At 45.1% G+C, this 12,228-nt stretch overlaps 1 protein-coding gene across 6 annotated transcripts in view; it reads left to right on the forward strand.

Annotated features, from left to right (window-relative positions):
• Positions 1 to 9,227: 9,227 nt before the first annotated feature.
• The window catches only part of Sh3gl3 (SH3 domain containing GRB2 like 3, endophilin A3), a 104,827-nt gene continuing 101,826 nt past the window's right edge, over positions 9,228 to 12,228 (forward strand). Inside the window, exon 1 of one of the 6 annotated variants that reach the window (XM_074061499.1) lies at positions 9,228 to 9,530. Coding sequence is in view for 3 of the 6 variants with exons in the window: in XM_074061495.1 (XP_073917596.1) it covers positions 9,486 to 9,530 (45 nt within the window). In the remaining 3 variants the exon portion in view is untranslated. The remainder of the gene's footprint in view (positions 9,531 to 12,228) is intronic. The other 5 variants (XM_074061495.1, XM_074061496.1, XM_074061500.1 and 2 more) reach the window with 5 other exon arrangements.

The raw sequence follows: 12,228 nt of genomic DNA on the forward strand, positions 1-12,228 counted from the left end.
ATTTTTTGGCAGACTGATGTTTGAACTTGGGACCTCGCACTTGCTAAGCAAGCACTCTATCACTTAAGAGACACACCCCCAGACCTTTTGCTTGGTTATTTTTCAGATAAGTTCTCACACTTATCTGAATTTTCCTGGGCCAGCCTTGGATTGCCATCCTCCTATTAACACCTCCCATGTAACTGGGATTATAGAATGCATCACCATGCCTGGGTTGTTCTTTGAGATAGAGTCTCATTAACTTTTTTTTTTTTTTGCCCAGGCTAGATTAGAAAAATGATCCTCCTGTCTCTACCTCCCAAATAGCTGGGATTACAGATGTGAGTCACTGTACCTGGCTACTTTATTAACTTTAACTTCTTAGTTTAACTTATATTATTTTTGTCCTTTTCTATTGTTATTGGGGGTATAGTGGATGTTTGACTGTTTTATATTATATTTATATTTCTGGTTTGTTTTGTATTGATGTTACTATGGTTTATTTTCTCCCTCCCTGAGTCTTATTAGGATTGAGCCCTTGATAGAAGGCTGCTCACTAAGATGACCTTCATAAAAAGAGATATCCATCCCAACAGATGCACAAATTACAAAACAGAAGCACAAGAAATATTAACAAGCAAGGCAACATGACTCATCCAAAAATTCATAAGTCTTCACTAACTAAATCCAAAGATATTGAAGCAAATGAAATGCCAGGCAAAGAAATTAAAAGTCAATTTTTAAAAAATGATCAGTGACTTCAAGGACGATCGAAATAAATCACTGAATGAAGTAAACAAGGTAAAACAAAGAATCTGGGTGAGAAATTCAGCAAAGAGAGGGATTCAGAAAAGAAAATGAAAGTCTTGGAAATGAATAGCTGAATAAATGAAATAAACAACTCAGAGAAAAAGTGTCTCAGTGGAAAGTACCACCCATAGACTAGATCAAGCAGATAGTGGTAAAGAAAAAGTTATGGCTGTAACTTCCAAGAAGTTTTTTTTTTATTTACTGGAAGAAGATTCTCTATTAGAAGACAACTAAAAGACCATGCTTAATTGTGTAAAAGAGGGAGCTGAAATACAGGCTAAAGCCACAGAAAACATATTCAGTGAAATGAGAGCAGATATTCCCTAGGGGAACATGTGGACATCCAGGTACAGGAAGCTAAATGCCCCAAATAGACATGACAAGAATAGGTCCTCTCCATGTCACATCATAATTAAAATTCCCAGAGAACAGAAAAAGGAAAGAATGTTGAAGCTATAAGAGAAAAGACCAAGTTAAGTACAGAGGTAAACCCATCAAAATAACAGCAGAAGTCTCAGCAGAAACCCTAGTGTCCAGGAGAGCATGGAGTGAGGTATTTCAAGCAGTGAAAGAAAGCAAAAAAAAAAAAAAAAAAAAAAAAACAACAGAAAAACCTGCCACCAAGACTCCTACCCAGAAAAGTTATCCTTTAAAATCAAAGGAGAAATAAAGGCTTTCCAGGATAAGCACAAATAAAAACCATGAGGAATCCTAAACATAGAGGAATAAAAAATTATATACATGTGCAGGAGCTCAAGAAAAAATAAATCTCACTAGAAAAAAAACAATCAAATGACAGCTAGGGAAAAACCAAATATCACCAACTTAATAAACCAGCAAACCCCTAAAATGAAAAGGAAAAAAGAAATAAACACTGAGTATTTGAAACAACCAGAAAGCAAAACAAAGTAACAGGAATTAGTATACACACCTTTCAATAATTTCCCCAGATGGTCTTAACTCTCCAGTTAAATGACACAACTGGCTGATGGGGTAAAAAAAATCAAGAAGCAACTGTTTGCTGTCTGCAAGAAACTCACCTCTCTTGCAAAGACACACACAGGCTGAAAGCAAAAAGGATGGAAAATCATATTCCAAGCAAATGAAATCTGAAAGCAAGCAGGAGTATCTAAATTCATAACTAACAAAGCAGACTAAACCAAAATTAATTAAAAGCAACAAAGGTCACTCCATGTTAATAAAGGGAACAATCCATCAAGATAGAATGGTTGTCTATACGTATGCAGTGAATGCTGGCATGCCCAATTTCATACAGACACTACTGGACATAAAGGGATAGACAGGTCTACATACAATAATAGTGTGTGACTTCAATATTCCACTCTCGTAAGGAGATCGATCACCCCAACAAAAAGTCAGCAAAGAAACTTCAGAGTTTGACAGTAGGTCAAATGGACTCAGTAGACATTATAGACCATGCCATCCAACCACAGCAGAAGACACTCTTCTCAACAGTTCATGGAACTTTCCCAAAATGGGTCACATTTTAGGTCATAAAGCACGTCACAATAAAACCAAATCATTGAAATAACTTCTTGTATCTTATCAGATCTTAACAGAATAAAGTAGAAATAATAGTAGAGACAACAGAAAATGTACAAACACAGGGAGATTGAACATTACACTTCTGAATGATAGGTGGGTCATGGAAGAAATCAGGAAGAAAATTTTTTTAAAAATCCTATAATCAAAAAGAAAATGAAAGCAACTTTCTAGACCCTGTGGGATGCAGCAAAGGCTGTGCTAATTTTAGATTTGACTTGTGCTTGTTTTTCTAAGAACTTCAGGTGCACCATGAGACTATTTTTTGAGATCTCTCTGTTTCTTTTTTTAAATGTAGGCAATTATAGCTTCACGTCAGGTCCACAAGTGAAACCATGAGTCAAAATAGATCTTTGCTCCTTTAAGTTTTTTTTCTAGGTATTTAAAAACAACTCTGTAAAAGTTATTAACATGACACCTCAATATAATAAATGCTATATATGAAAAACCAATAACTAACATTATAATAAATGTGGAAAAACTAAAAGCATGTTCTCTGAAATCAGGAACAAGACAAGGGTGTCTGCCCTAACCATTCCTGGTCAGCACACTTGAAATCTTAGCCAGAGCAATAAGGCAAGAGAAAGAAGTTAAGAGGGACAGGAAAGGAAGACCTCAAATTGCCCCTACTTGCAGATATAATCCTACATTTAAAAGACTCTAAAGACTCCACTGGAAATCTCTCAGATTCAGCATACTTTCAACAAAAGTATCAGAATAAAAGCCAATGTACAAAAGTCAGTAGCTTTCTATACACTGATTACAAACTTGCTGAGAAAGAAATCAGGAAAGTGATTCCATTCAAGGTGACCTAAAAAAATGCTTAGGAAATCTAACCAAGAAGGTAAAAGGCCTCAACAAAAAGTATAAAACACTGAAGAAACAAAGTGAAGCAGATATTGGAAGATGGAAGGACTTCCCATGTGTGCGGATCTTCAGAATTAACATTGTGAAAATAGCAGTATCACTGAAGATCTCCAGATTCAATGCAATCCCCATAAAAATTTGAATGACGTTCTTCACAGAAATAGAAAACAAAAAAAAATCCTAAAATTCACATGCGAGCACAAAAGATCCCGGCTAGCCAAAGCATCCTAAGAAAGAAGAACAATTTGGGAGGTATGACAGTGCTTGATTTCAGATTATACTGTGGAGTCGTAGTAACCAAGACAGCATGGTACTGGAAAAAACAGACGTGTAGATCAATGGACTGTAACAGAGCACCCCAAAACAAGCCCATGTAGCCATCTGGTTCTTGACAAAGATGCCATAAACATACATTGGAGAAAAGACAGCCTCTTCAACAAACAGGGTTGGGGAAACTGGATATCCACATGTAGAAGACTGAAACTAGATCCCTACCTATTACACTGCACAAAGGTCTACTCAAGATGGATCAAAGATATTTATGAAAGATCTGAAACTGTGAAACAAAGAGAGGAACATCCTTCAAGTAGGCATAGGCAGCAACTTTCTGCATAGGACCCCAGCAGCTCAGAAATTAAGAGCAAGAGCTGAGAAACGGGATTGCCTCTATATCCCATTTCCAGAGCAAAAGAGGTTGCCTACAGCACAGGAGAAAATCTTTGCTAGTGATTCATCGATGAGTGACTAATATCCAGAATATATAGAGCTCAAAAAATTAAACACCAAAACAGTGAATAGTGCAGTCAACAAAGAAGCAAATGAGTTGAACAGATATATTTTAAAAGAATTACAAATGGCTAATAAACGCATGAAAAAATGTCTAACATCTTTAACCTTTAGGGAAATGCAAATAAAACTCATTGAGATCCCATCCCATCCCAGTTGGAGGGGCTACCACCAAGAAAACAGCCATGCTGCTGAGGATGTGGGGAAAACAAACCCCTACACACTGCTGACCAGAGTGTAAATTAGTACAGACGCTACAGACCTCAGTATGGAGGTTCCAGAAAACCTAAAATTGTGACTACCATATGATCCCACTATACCTAATGTCCTAAAGGAATCAAAGTCAGCATATAATAAGATACTTGGATATCCACATTTACATGGCATGATAGGCAAGTTATGGAATCAGCCTAGGTACTACCTATGGATAAAGAAAATGTGGTATACGTATACAACGGAGTATTATTTAGCCATAAAGAAGACTGATATCACCAGGCGCTAGTGGCTCACACCTGTAATCCTTGCTACTCAAGAAGCAGAGATCAGGAGCATTGTGGTTTGAAGCCAGCCTGGGCAAACAGTTCACAAATATAGGGCTGGTGGAAGATGAAGGCCTGAGTTCAAGCCCCAGTACCTCAAAAAAAAAAAAAAAGAAGACTGATATCATGTTATTTGCAGGAAAATGGTTGGAACTGGAGATCCTATGTTAAGTTAAAGAAGTCAGACTCAGAAAGACAATATTGCATGTTTTCTCTCATCCACGGACTCTGTTTTAAAAACAGCCATGAAAGTCCCAGGGGGACCATTAGGAAGGGGAAGTGCGATTTCCTTTATTTTCATCATTGTGACAGCATCCCTGACATAAGTAGCTGACGGGAGGAAGGATTTATTTTAGCTCATAGTTTCAGTGGGTTCAGCGGGTCATGGTGGGTAGGGAGGATCAGAGCAGCTGATATCATGGTGGCCAGGAAGAGAGAAAGGGGATGCAGGAAGTGGGCAGGGTGAGATATAGCCCCGACTTCTTCCTCCAGTCAGGCCCCACCTCCGACCTTTCACCAGTTCCCAGTAACGCCGTCATTTTATGAGTCTATGGAGGATGGATCCATGCATTGTGCCAGGGCCTCAGGATCTAATGGGCACACCCAGAGGCGTGGTTCACTACCCTTCTAGAGTAATCCATCAACTTGATAGTTAAGAGTGACATCACAATCTGGGCGCTCACACCCGCAATCCTAGCTACTCAGGAGGCTGAGATTGAGAGGATCTCGGTTCCAGGCCAGCTCAGGCAAAAAGTTGAAGAGACCCCATCTCAACAGAGAAAGGCTGGCATGGTGACACATGACCATCATTCCATCTTGGTGGAAGTATAACTAGGATCCCAGTCCAGGGTGGTCTGGGCAAAAAAATGAGACCCTCTCTCAAAAATAACCAGAGCAAAAGGACTGGAGGTGTGGCTTACATGGTAGGGCTCCTGTCTAGGAAGTGTGAGGCCCTGAGTTCAAAGCCTTGTACTGCCCCAAACAAACAAACAAACAAACAAACAAAATTGACCACCACAAGGGGATGAGTGGGAGGGGGACAGCAGGTAAGAGAAAGGAGGGCGAACGTGATTGAAATTTATTATACGCATTATGAAAATGCTGCAATGAAACTGTTATTTTGTACAAGACATGCTGACAAAATAAATAAAAGACCAATTAATACATATGAAGCTTAAATGAAGAGTAGGGATGCAAATACTGATGGGGCAAAGCAAAACAAAAAGCAAAGAGCTGGGAACAGGACAGAATATGTTTTCTTAGGTAAAAGGAACTCTCAAAAGAAAGGTGTGAGAAACATAAGCACCTCCAGGCAGGCCACCACCATCCTGGTCCTGAGATATTTAAAGCAAAACTCCAAAAGAATAGGGGAACAGACATAACCACAAGACTGGGGTAGAAGACCTCCCAGTCTTTGACACACGAAGTAGGAAAATATTGAGACAGAATATTTTAGTAAACTCAGACTTGATTTATGAGCTCACAGGATGACATTTTGAAATGTTAGCACACTTCCTTCCTCCTGTGTCTCCTACCCAGGATTCTTTGTATCCCATCCTCGACCCCCAGATAGATGTGAGTCACTTGCTACAGAACTAGATACAAGATGCAAAACTGGCCTCAGCACAGACAGAGGGAGGTCAATGCATGCTAGCTTAGTACTCTGTGGACCAGGGGAGAGCCCAGGACCACAGAAGAAGGAGCCTCCCAGAACGTGGACCAGTGCTCCAGAGTGCCAGAGAGAACCCCAGTGTCCTTGTCATTGACCTTAAAGACCTCCAATGCACAAAGATCCATCATTAAGAGCGATGCTCGTTGGAGCCTCCAAGACTCTTCCTTGACGCCATCTGGGGCGTACTTCATCCCATGTACACAACTCCAGACAGTCTAGGACATTTGTATGCTTCTTCCCCAAGTAGAGGGGCTGGGGGCCCTGGGGTGGCTGAGGGGCGAGGACAAAAGCCTTGAACTGGTCAGGTGGTTCCAGGCAGCGTGGGTTTGAAATCTTCCTCCGGGTCAGGAGCGGTGATGGAACACAACACTCCTGCTACAGATAAACAGAACACAGTATTCTAGAGCTGAGAATGCAACCTTTATTTCAACCCTCTGTGCTACATATGTAAATTTTAACAGGCTATAAGAACCCTTCAAGACAAACTATTTGGCAACAGTAGTATAAGTACAATACACAATGTACTTTAAAAAATCAAATCACCTAGAAGACACCTGAAAGTTTCTTCCTGAATCGCATTTGGACCAAGTCAGGAATCAAAACTAGAATTACAGATGTATTTAGAAAATAATAAGAACATTTATCCTATGAAAACAAGGTATAAACCAAGCCCAGCCAGGAGGAAACTTCATAGCTTTGCATGTACACTGATTTTGAAACAAGAATGAACATATATCCAACTAAAGCGATTAAGGAGACACAAAAGAGAACCAAAGTTTCATGGGCATTTGATTTTGCTGGTTTTAGATTTGTTTTTGTCTGCATAGTTTCTCATGCTTCTTCCTTTATGAATCCTCCATCATGTTAGTCTTCGAGCTGGACTGAGCCAATTAGATGCTGTTCCCTGGGACTTTGAAGTTAAGAGTGTCACAAGGAAGCAGGGAACAGCTTAGCTTTCATTCTGGTCACCAAACCCAGTGTTCAGTGACTGAGCCAGGACACTCCGCCACCCTGCTTATCTGAGCACTCAGATTCCTCCCTCCTGCTCACTCCCTGCACCTAGTTCCCCGCACCCCTTGTGTGCATTTCTGGGCTTCCTGACATCCTTCTCCAGTCATTCTTTTCCAGCTACATTAGCCACAGTCAGTTTCTGTGGTTAATAACCTCATACCCTGACAGGTCTTCTGAGCAAAGAGAAATGGAAAAGAATAAGGGAAGAAATTAAGAAGAGAAAAATAATCTGAAGCAATGATGAGTAAATTCAAGAATTGTTTTCAAAGACCAATCCAGTTGGCAAGCCAGCAATGAGACTTGTCACTGAAAAAGTCTGAGAAAAGTCACAAATACCTGTACAAAGGAAAAATGTATATGTGAAATTCCAAAGTTTAAAAATTATGAAACTATGACTTACAATTCTACACTTGAATTAATTAAGGAGAGAAATAACCAATGTTAATTGAAGCAGGAAACTTGAATGTACTATTAATCATGGCAGGAAGGTCGATTAACCAGTTTATAAAAGAACCCACTTCCTTCCCAAAGGGCACAGAGCCAGACTGGTTTCTTTGAGCCTGGGGTGTTGAGCCTGGCCTGAGCCTTGGGCACAGAGGAACAAGCAGTTAAGTGCGGTCCACACAGCCCTGGACCGGTCCAGAACGAGAGAGACCCACCACTCCCGGACCCTGCTGGCTCTCTGCCTTGGTTGCTGCTACCCTGTCGCAGACCCCGCTGTCCAGCGGGCCTTGGTGGGCGGGGACAAGTCATCTTGCTGTGCTATTGAGATTCAGCTTCATTCACCCTCATACCTGCTTATCTATGGCTGGTGTCAGCCACCCCCTGACCAGGCAAGTCCATAGTGCTAACCCAAGCCATACTCATTAAACCACCGACTTGGCTGCTCGCACCCCAGAATCTCCAAGTTCAGGGCATTTTCTCCCCTGTCTGAGGAAGAACACTGCCGACTCCAGTTAACACCCCAAGGAAGCAGGGGCCGAGGGCTGGACTTACTTGCCAGGGGTAAGAACTCAGACCTGGTTGGGACATGGGACCTAAGGACCAGGGAAGAGTCTGTGGAGCTTGTCCAGGAGAAACCCTGGAGCCCAGTCGATGCCAGGACACAGGTGTGCAGTGGATGTATCCTGGACTGCTGGTCACTCCAAATGGGACCTGGGGAGGACCCATAAAGAGAAACTTCTTTCAGGTGCAGAGTGAAGGGCCATGATTGTCCTTTTATTGTGAAGTGTTGCTAAACACTTAGGAGCCCTGGGGACCTTGGAAAGTCAGAAGGGAAAAATGGTGGACTCGTTGGGGGCAGATACCACTCAGGTGTTAATGCAATGCCCCATGTCTCTCACTGGGCCTCACTGAGTGAACACTGGTCCTTAGGCCCTGTGCTAGGTGACTCAGTAACTGACACATCTGGTAGTGGCTACGGAGGGAGCCAGGCCCTTGATCTGGTGAACTCCCTTAGGCATGGAATGGACACCTGTTGACCACATCTTTCAGGTGGTTGATCAGTGCCATTAACAGTTGGCTCCAAGCACCAGGGACAAAGGAGCACTCTATCAATCAATCATTCAATCAACCATCTATCTATCATCTATCTATATATCAATAAATTACCCAATAGCTCTACGGCTTCCTGAGGGTCAAAAAATCCTCGGGCAGGTTGCACCAAAGCACCTCATTTCCTCACCCACAGGACAGGGCCCTTGCCCGTTCCATTTTAGTCCCTTTCTTAAATCACACCTCTTCCCAAAGTGCGCCAGAAGGAGGAGATGTTGTGCATGTGAGGAAAATCAGGTTTCCTACCAATTCCCAGAGCGCAGATAGGTGATCCCTGATCCAGGGCAATCTCAAAAGCCAGATGCATCCATCTCGTCGGGCCACCAACGAGAAGCCCTGGGTGGCTCCGCTTCCCGGGCCCTGAGGACATCCCGACACCCAGTTCCCGCCCCCCGCCCCAGCGCCTCCAGGTCTCCACGCAACAATGAAGCGTGGGCGGGCCCAAGCGGCCTCATTTGCATACCGCCGCGGCTTGGCCAATGGGCTGCTCGGGAGCTTTGGAACGCCGTGTTGCCATCTGCGTGCGCGTGTGTGTGCGAGTGTGACAGCGGCGGTGGCCGTGGCGGTGGCCGTGGCCGTGGGAGGCGGGCCGCCGGAGCCCAGTCGCGCGGGGACCGGCCCGGGCGCCCGCTGCCCAAGCCGGTCACGGCCGCGTGGCCCGGCGGAGCCTCAAGACCACCCCGCTCCGGCCCGGCGCAGTCGCGATGTCGGTGGCCGGGCTGAAGAAGCAGTTCCACAAAGCCAGCCAGGTAGGGAGGGTGACCGGGAGGCTGCGGCCCCGGGAGGGTCAAAAGCCCCAAAGGTCGGGGAGGGATGGGGGGCTTCTCTAGGGTCGATTTCCTCCCGCCTAGGAGGGCGCGGGGCGGCGGGAGAGGCCGCCTGCTTCCCCCCCAGCTCGCTGGCGCCTCCTCCTTCCCAGCCCCCGGCGGCTGTAGATTGGAGAGGTTCTGCGCCCCAGAGCAGAGGTGGTGGCCGCAGGGTCTCAGGCCCCGGGTGGGCTTGGAGAGGTTGGTCCCCACCTCCCCTGACGCGCAGGGAGAAGGATCTTAGGAAGGACGTCGCCGCAGGGCCTCCCCGGAGTCCCCAGCCTTTTGGTGGCGAGCGCCCCGGGGCTCGTCCTGCCGCCTCTGCGCGCTCGGGCGCCCCCGGGGGATGCTGCGCACTTGGCGCTGGCCTGGGCCCCGCTGCGCTCCCCGCGCGCGCCTCCGAGGGGACTCCGGGGTCTGCGCGCAGCTCTCGGGCTGGGGCTCTGCACGGCCGGCCTTCGCTTCCTCTCTCCTCTCCGGCCTTCCCGTGTTGGCCTCCCGCTCTCCAAGAGCGGACAGTGTGGCGGGGAGACACCGAGACAGACGCGTAAACAAACAGTGCTAGACACACCTCCGCGCCGGAGGATGGCAGATGACACAGCGGGGGCGTCAAGGAAAGCTCCCCGGAGGAGGACACATGTCACCTGAGAATTAAGTAGGACAAGGAATTGGAGGAGGAGAGGAAGGGCATTCTGAGCAGAGGAAATAGGAAAATATCGTGTGTGTGTGTGTGTGTTGACAACAAATTTGTTTTCCAACACTGCATATTTCCAGTCACAGCAAGGCTCATTCTGTAAAACCTATCCCCCATTAGTGGCGCTGAGGAGGTTGCAATGCCCGCTTTCCCTTTCCAGAACCCAGGTGGACAGATTTCATCCAGGTTCCACATTTGTAATGAGGCCCCATTCTGCTTCTCCCACAAATTGGTCCATGCACCGCAGCCGGACTTAGATGATTCCCTTCTAGCGTCCATCCCAAGCCCAGAGGCACTCACACCCCTTCCAAGAGCAGGCTGGGTGAGGCTGATTCTGGCTGGAACCGTTGGACTGGGATTGCTGTTTTGGATGGTAGAAGTCTTGGAGGAGGGTGAGGCAGAGGTGGTGGAGACGCTGTTGGACCCCTAGCACCTGGAGGGAGTCTGTGGCATGTTATTTGGCCTTGGGGCAGGTACTTATTCTACTTGTAGCACAGGGGATGAGGCCAAGATTGGAACTACTGATTTTCGGAGATTCCTAAACTAAAAATGGAGATTTAAAAATATCAATGTCGAGTAAAGTGCAAAAATGTACAGTGGGCTAAGTCCAGACCCCAGGGTACATTTGCATTTGGGGACAATGTGCTTGCTGAGCAGTGACCACTCAGTAAATATTTATTGAGTAAATGAGGTTTGGGGATGGCTAACACAGGAAGGAGAGAAGTGGGAGAATCCAGGAGAGGGAAGGTCTCATGGATGGAAGAGGGGATTGTTAGAGGCCAAGCAAGGGACAAACTCTCTGTGGGTTAAGAGTGGGGCCTGTTGGCTTGGACAGCCAGGAGGCTGCCTGCTGCCATGGTCAGGGCAGCGACAAACAAACTGCTGGCCATGCCTGTCACACTGGCCTCCTTAGTGCTAATGGGGAACAAACCTCCTTTTCTAAGCATTTTTTCTTTTATTGGGTATAGACTTCATAGGAGCTAATCTCAGCTAAGTATGATAAAAGCTGGCTTCTGGTCACTGGCCAGAATGAATGGGTGAAATCCTTGGAAGTTATTGGCATTTGGAGAAGTATTACACTAGTGGTTAAAAATGAAATGGAGCCAGGGGCCAGTGGCTCACGCCTGTAATCCTAGGTACTCAGGAAGTAGAGATCAGGAAGATTGTGGTTCGAAGCCAGCCCAGGGCAAATAGTTTTTGAGACCCTATCTTGATAAAAACCCACCACACAAAAGGGCTGGTGGAGTGGCTCAAGTGGTAAGAGCACCTGCCTAGTAAGCATGAGGCCCTGAGTTCAAACCCTACTACTACCAAAAATAGATAAATAAAATGGGCAGAGGGTCTGATTTTTTTTTTTTTTTTTTTTTGCATGAGCTGAAATCATCATTAAAGGAGAGACAGCACAAATTCTCTCTGGCCTCTCAACATTTGGTGGTTTAGGTGCCCAAAAGATACATTTTTAATGGTTCTACAAGTCTTTCTAAGAAGTCTTGCAATGCAACAAAATTGTTGGAGAAATTAGACTGGATTTAATATGATGAGATGGAGCACGGTAATAAATAATGCCAGCTGTCCTCAGACAACTTTTAGCAGTGGGTTTAATTCATACAGAAGTTCCCAGAGGCTGGAGAAAGAGAGTCAGGGTGATGTCAGTGGCTAAATAATGCCTAGGACTCGGGCCTGGCTCTGCCACTGATTAGCTCTGTGACCTTGGAAACGTGACTCAATCCACGTGGCCCCAGGTTTTCTCTGTATGATGAATTTGAGGATTGAGAAGAAGCTAGGTTCTTATTCTAAACTTGACTGTGGTGATGGTGGCCTGACTCTAAATACACTGAAAACGCTGGACTGCGCACGTTAGTGGGAGAATTATATGCTCTGTGAATTATATTTCAGTAAGGTTACATGTGTGTGCGTGCATCCATCCCAGTTCAGAATATCTTAAGT

Source organism: Castor canadensis, chromosome 19, assembly GCF_047511655.1.
Source record: "Castor canadensis chromosome 19, mCasCan1.hap1v2, whole genome shotgun sequence".
Classification (NCBI taxonomy): Eukaryota; Metazoa; Chordata; class Mammalia; order Rodentia; family Castoridae; genus Castor; species Castor canadensis.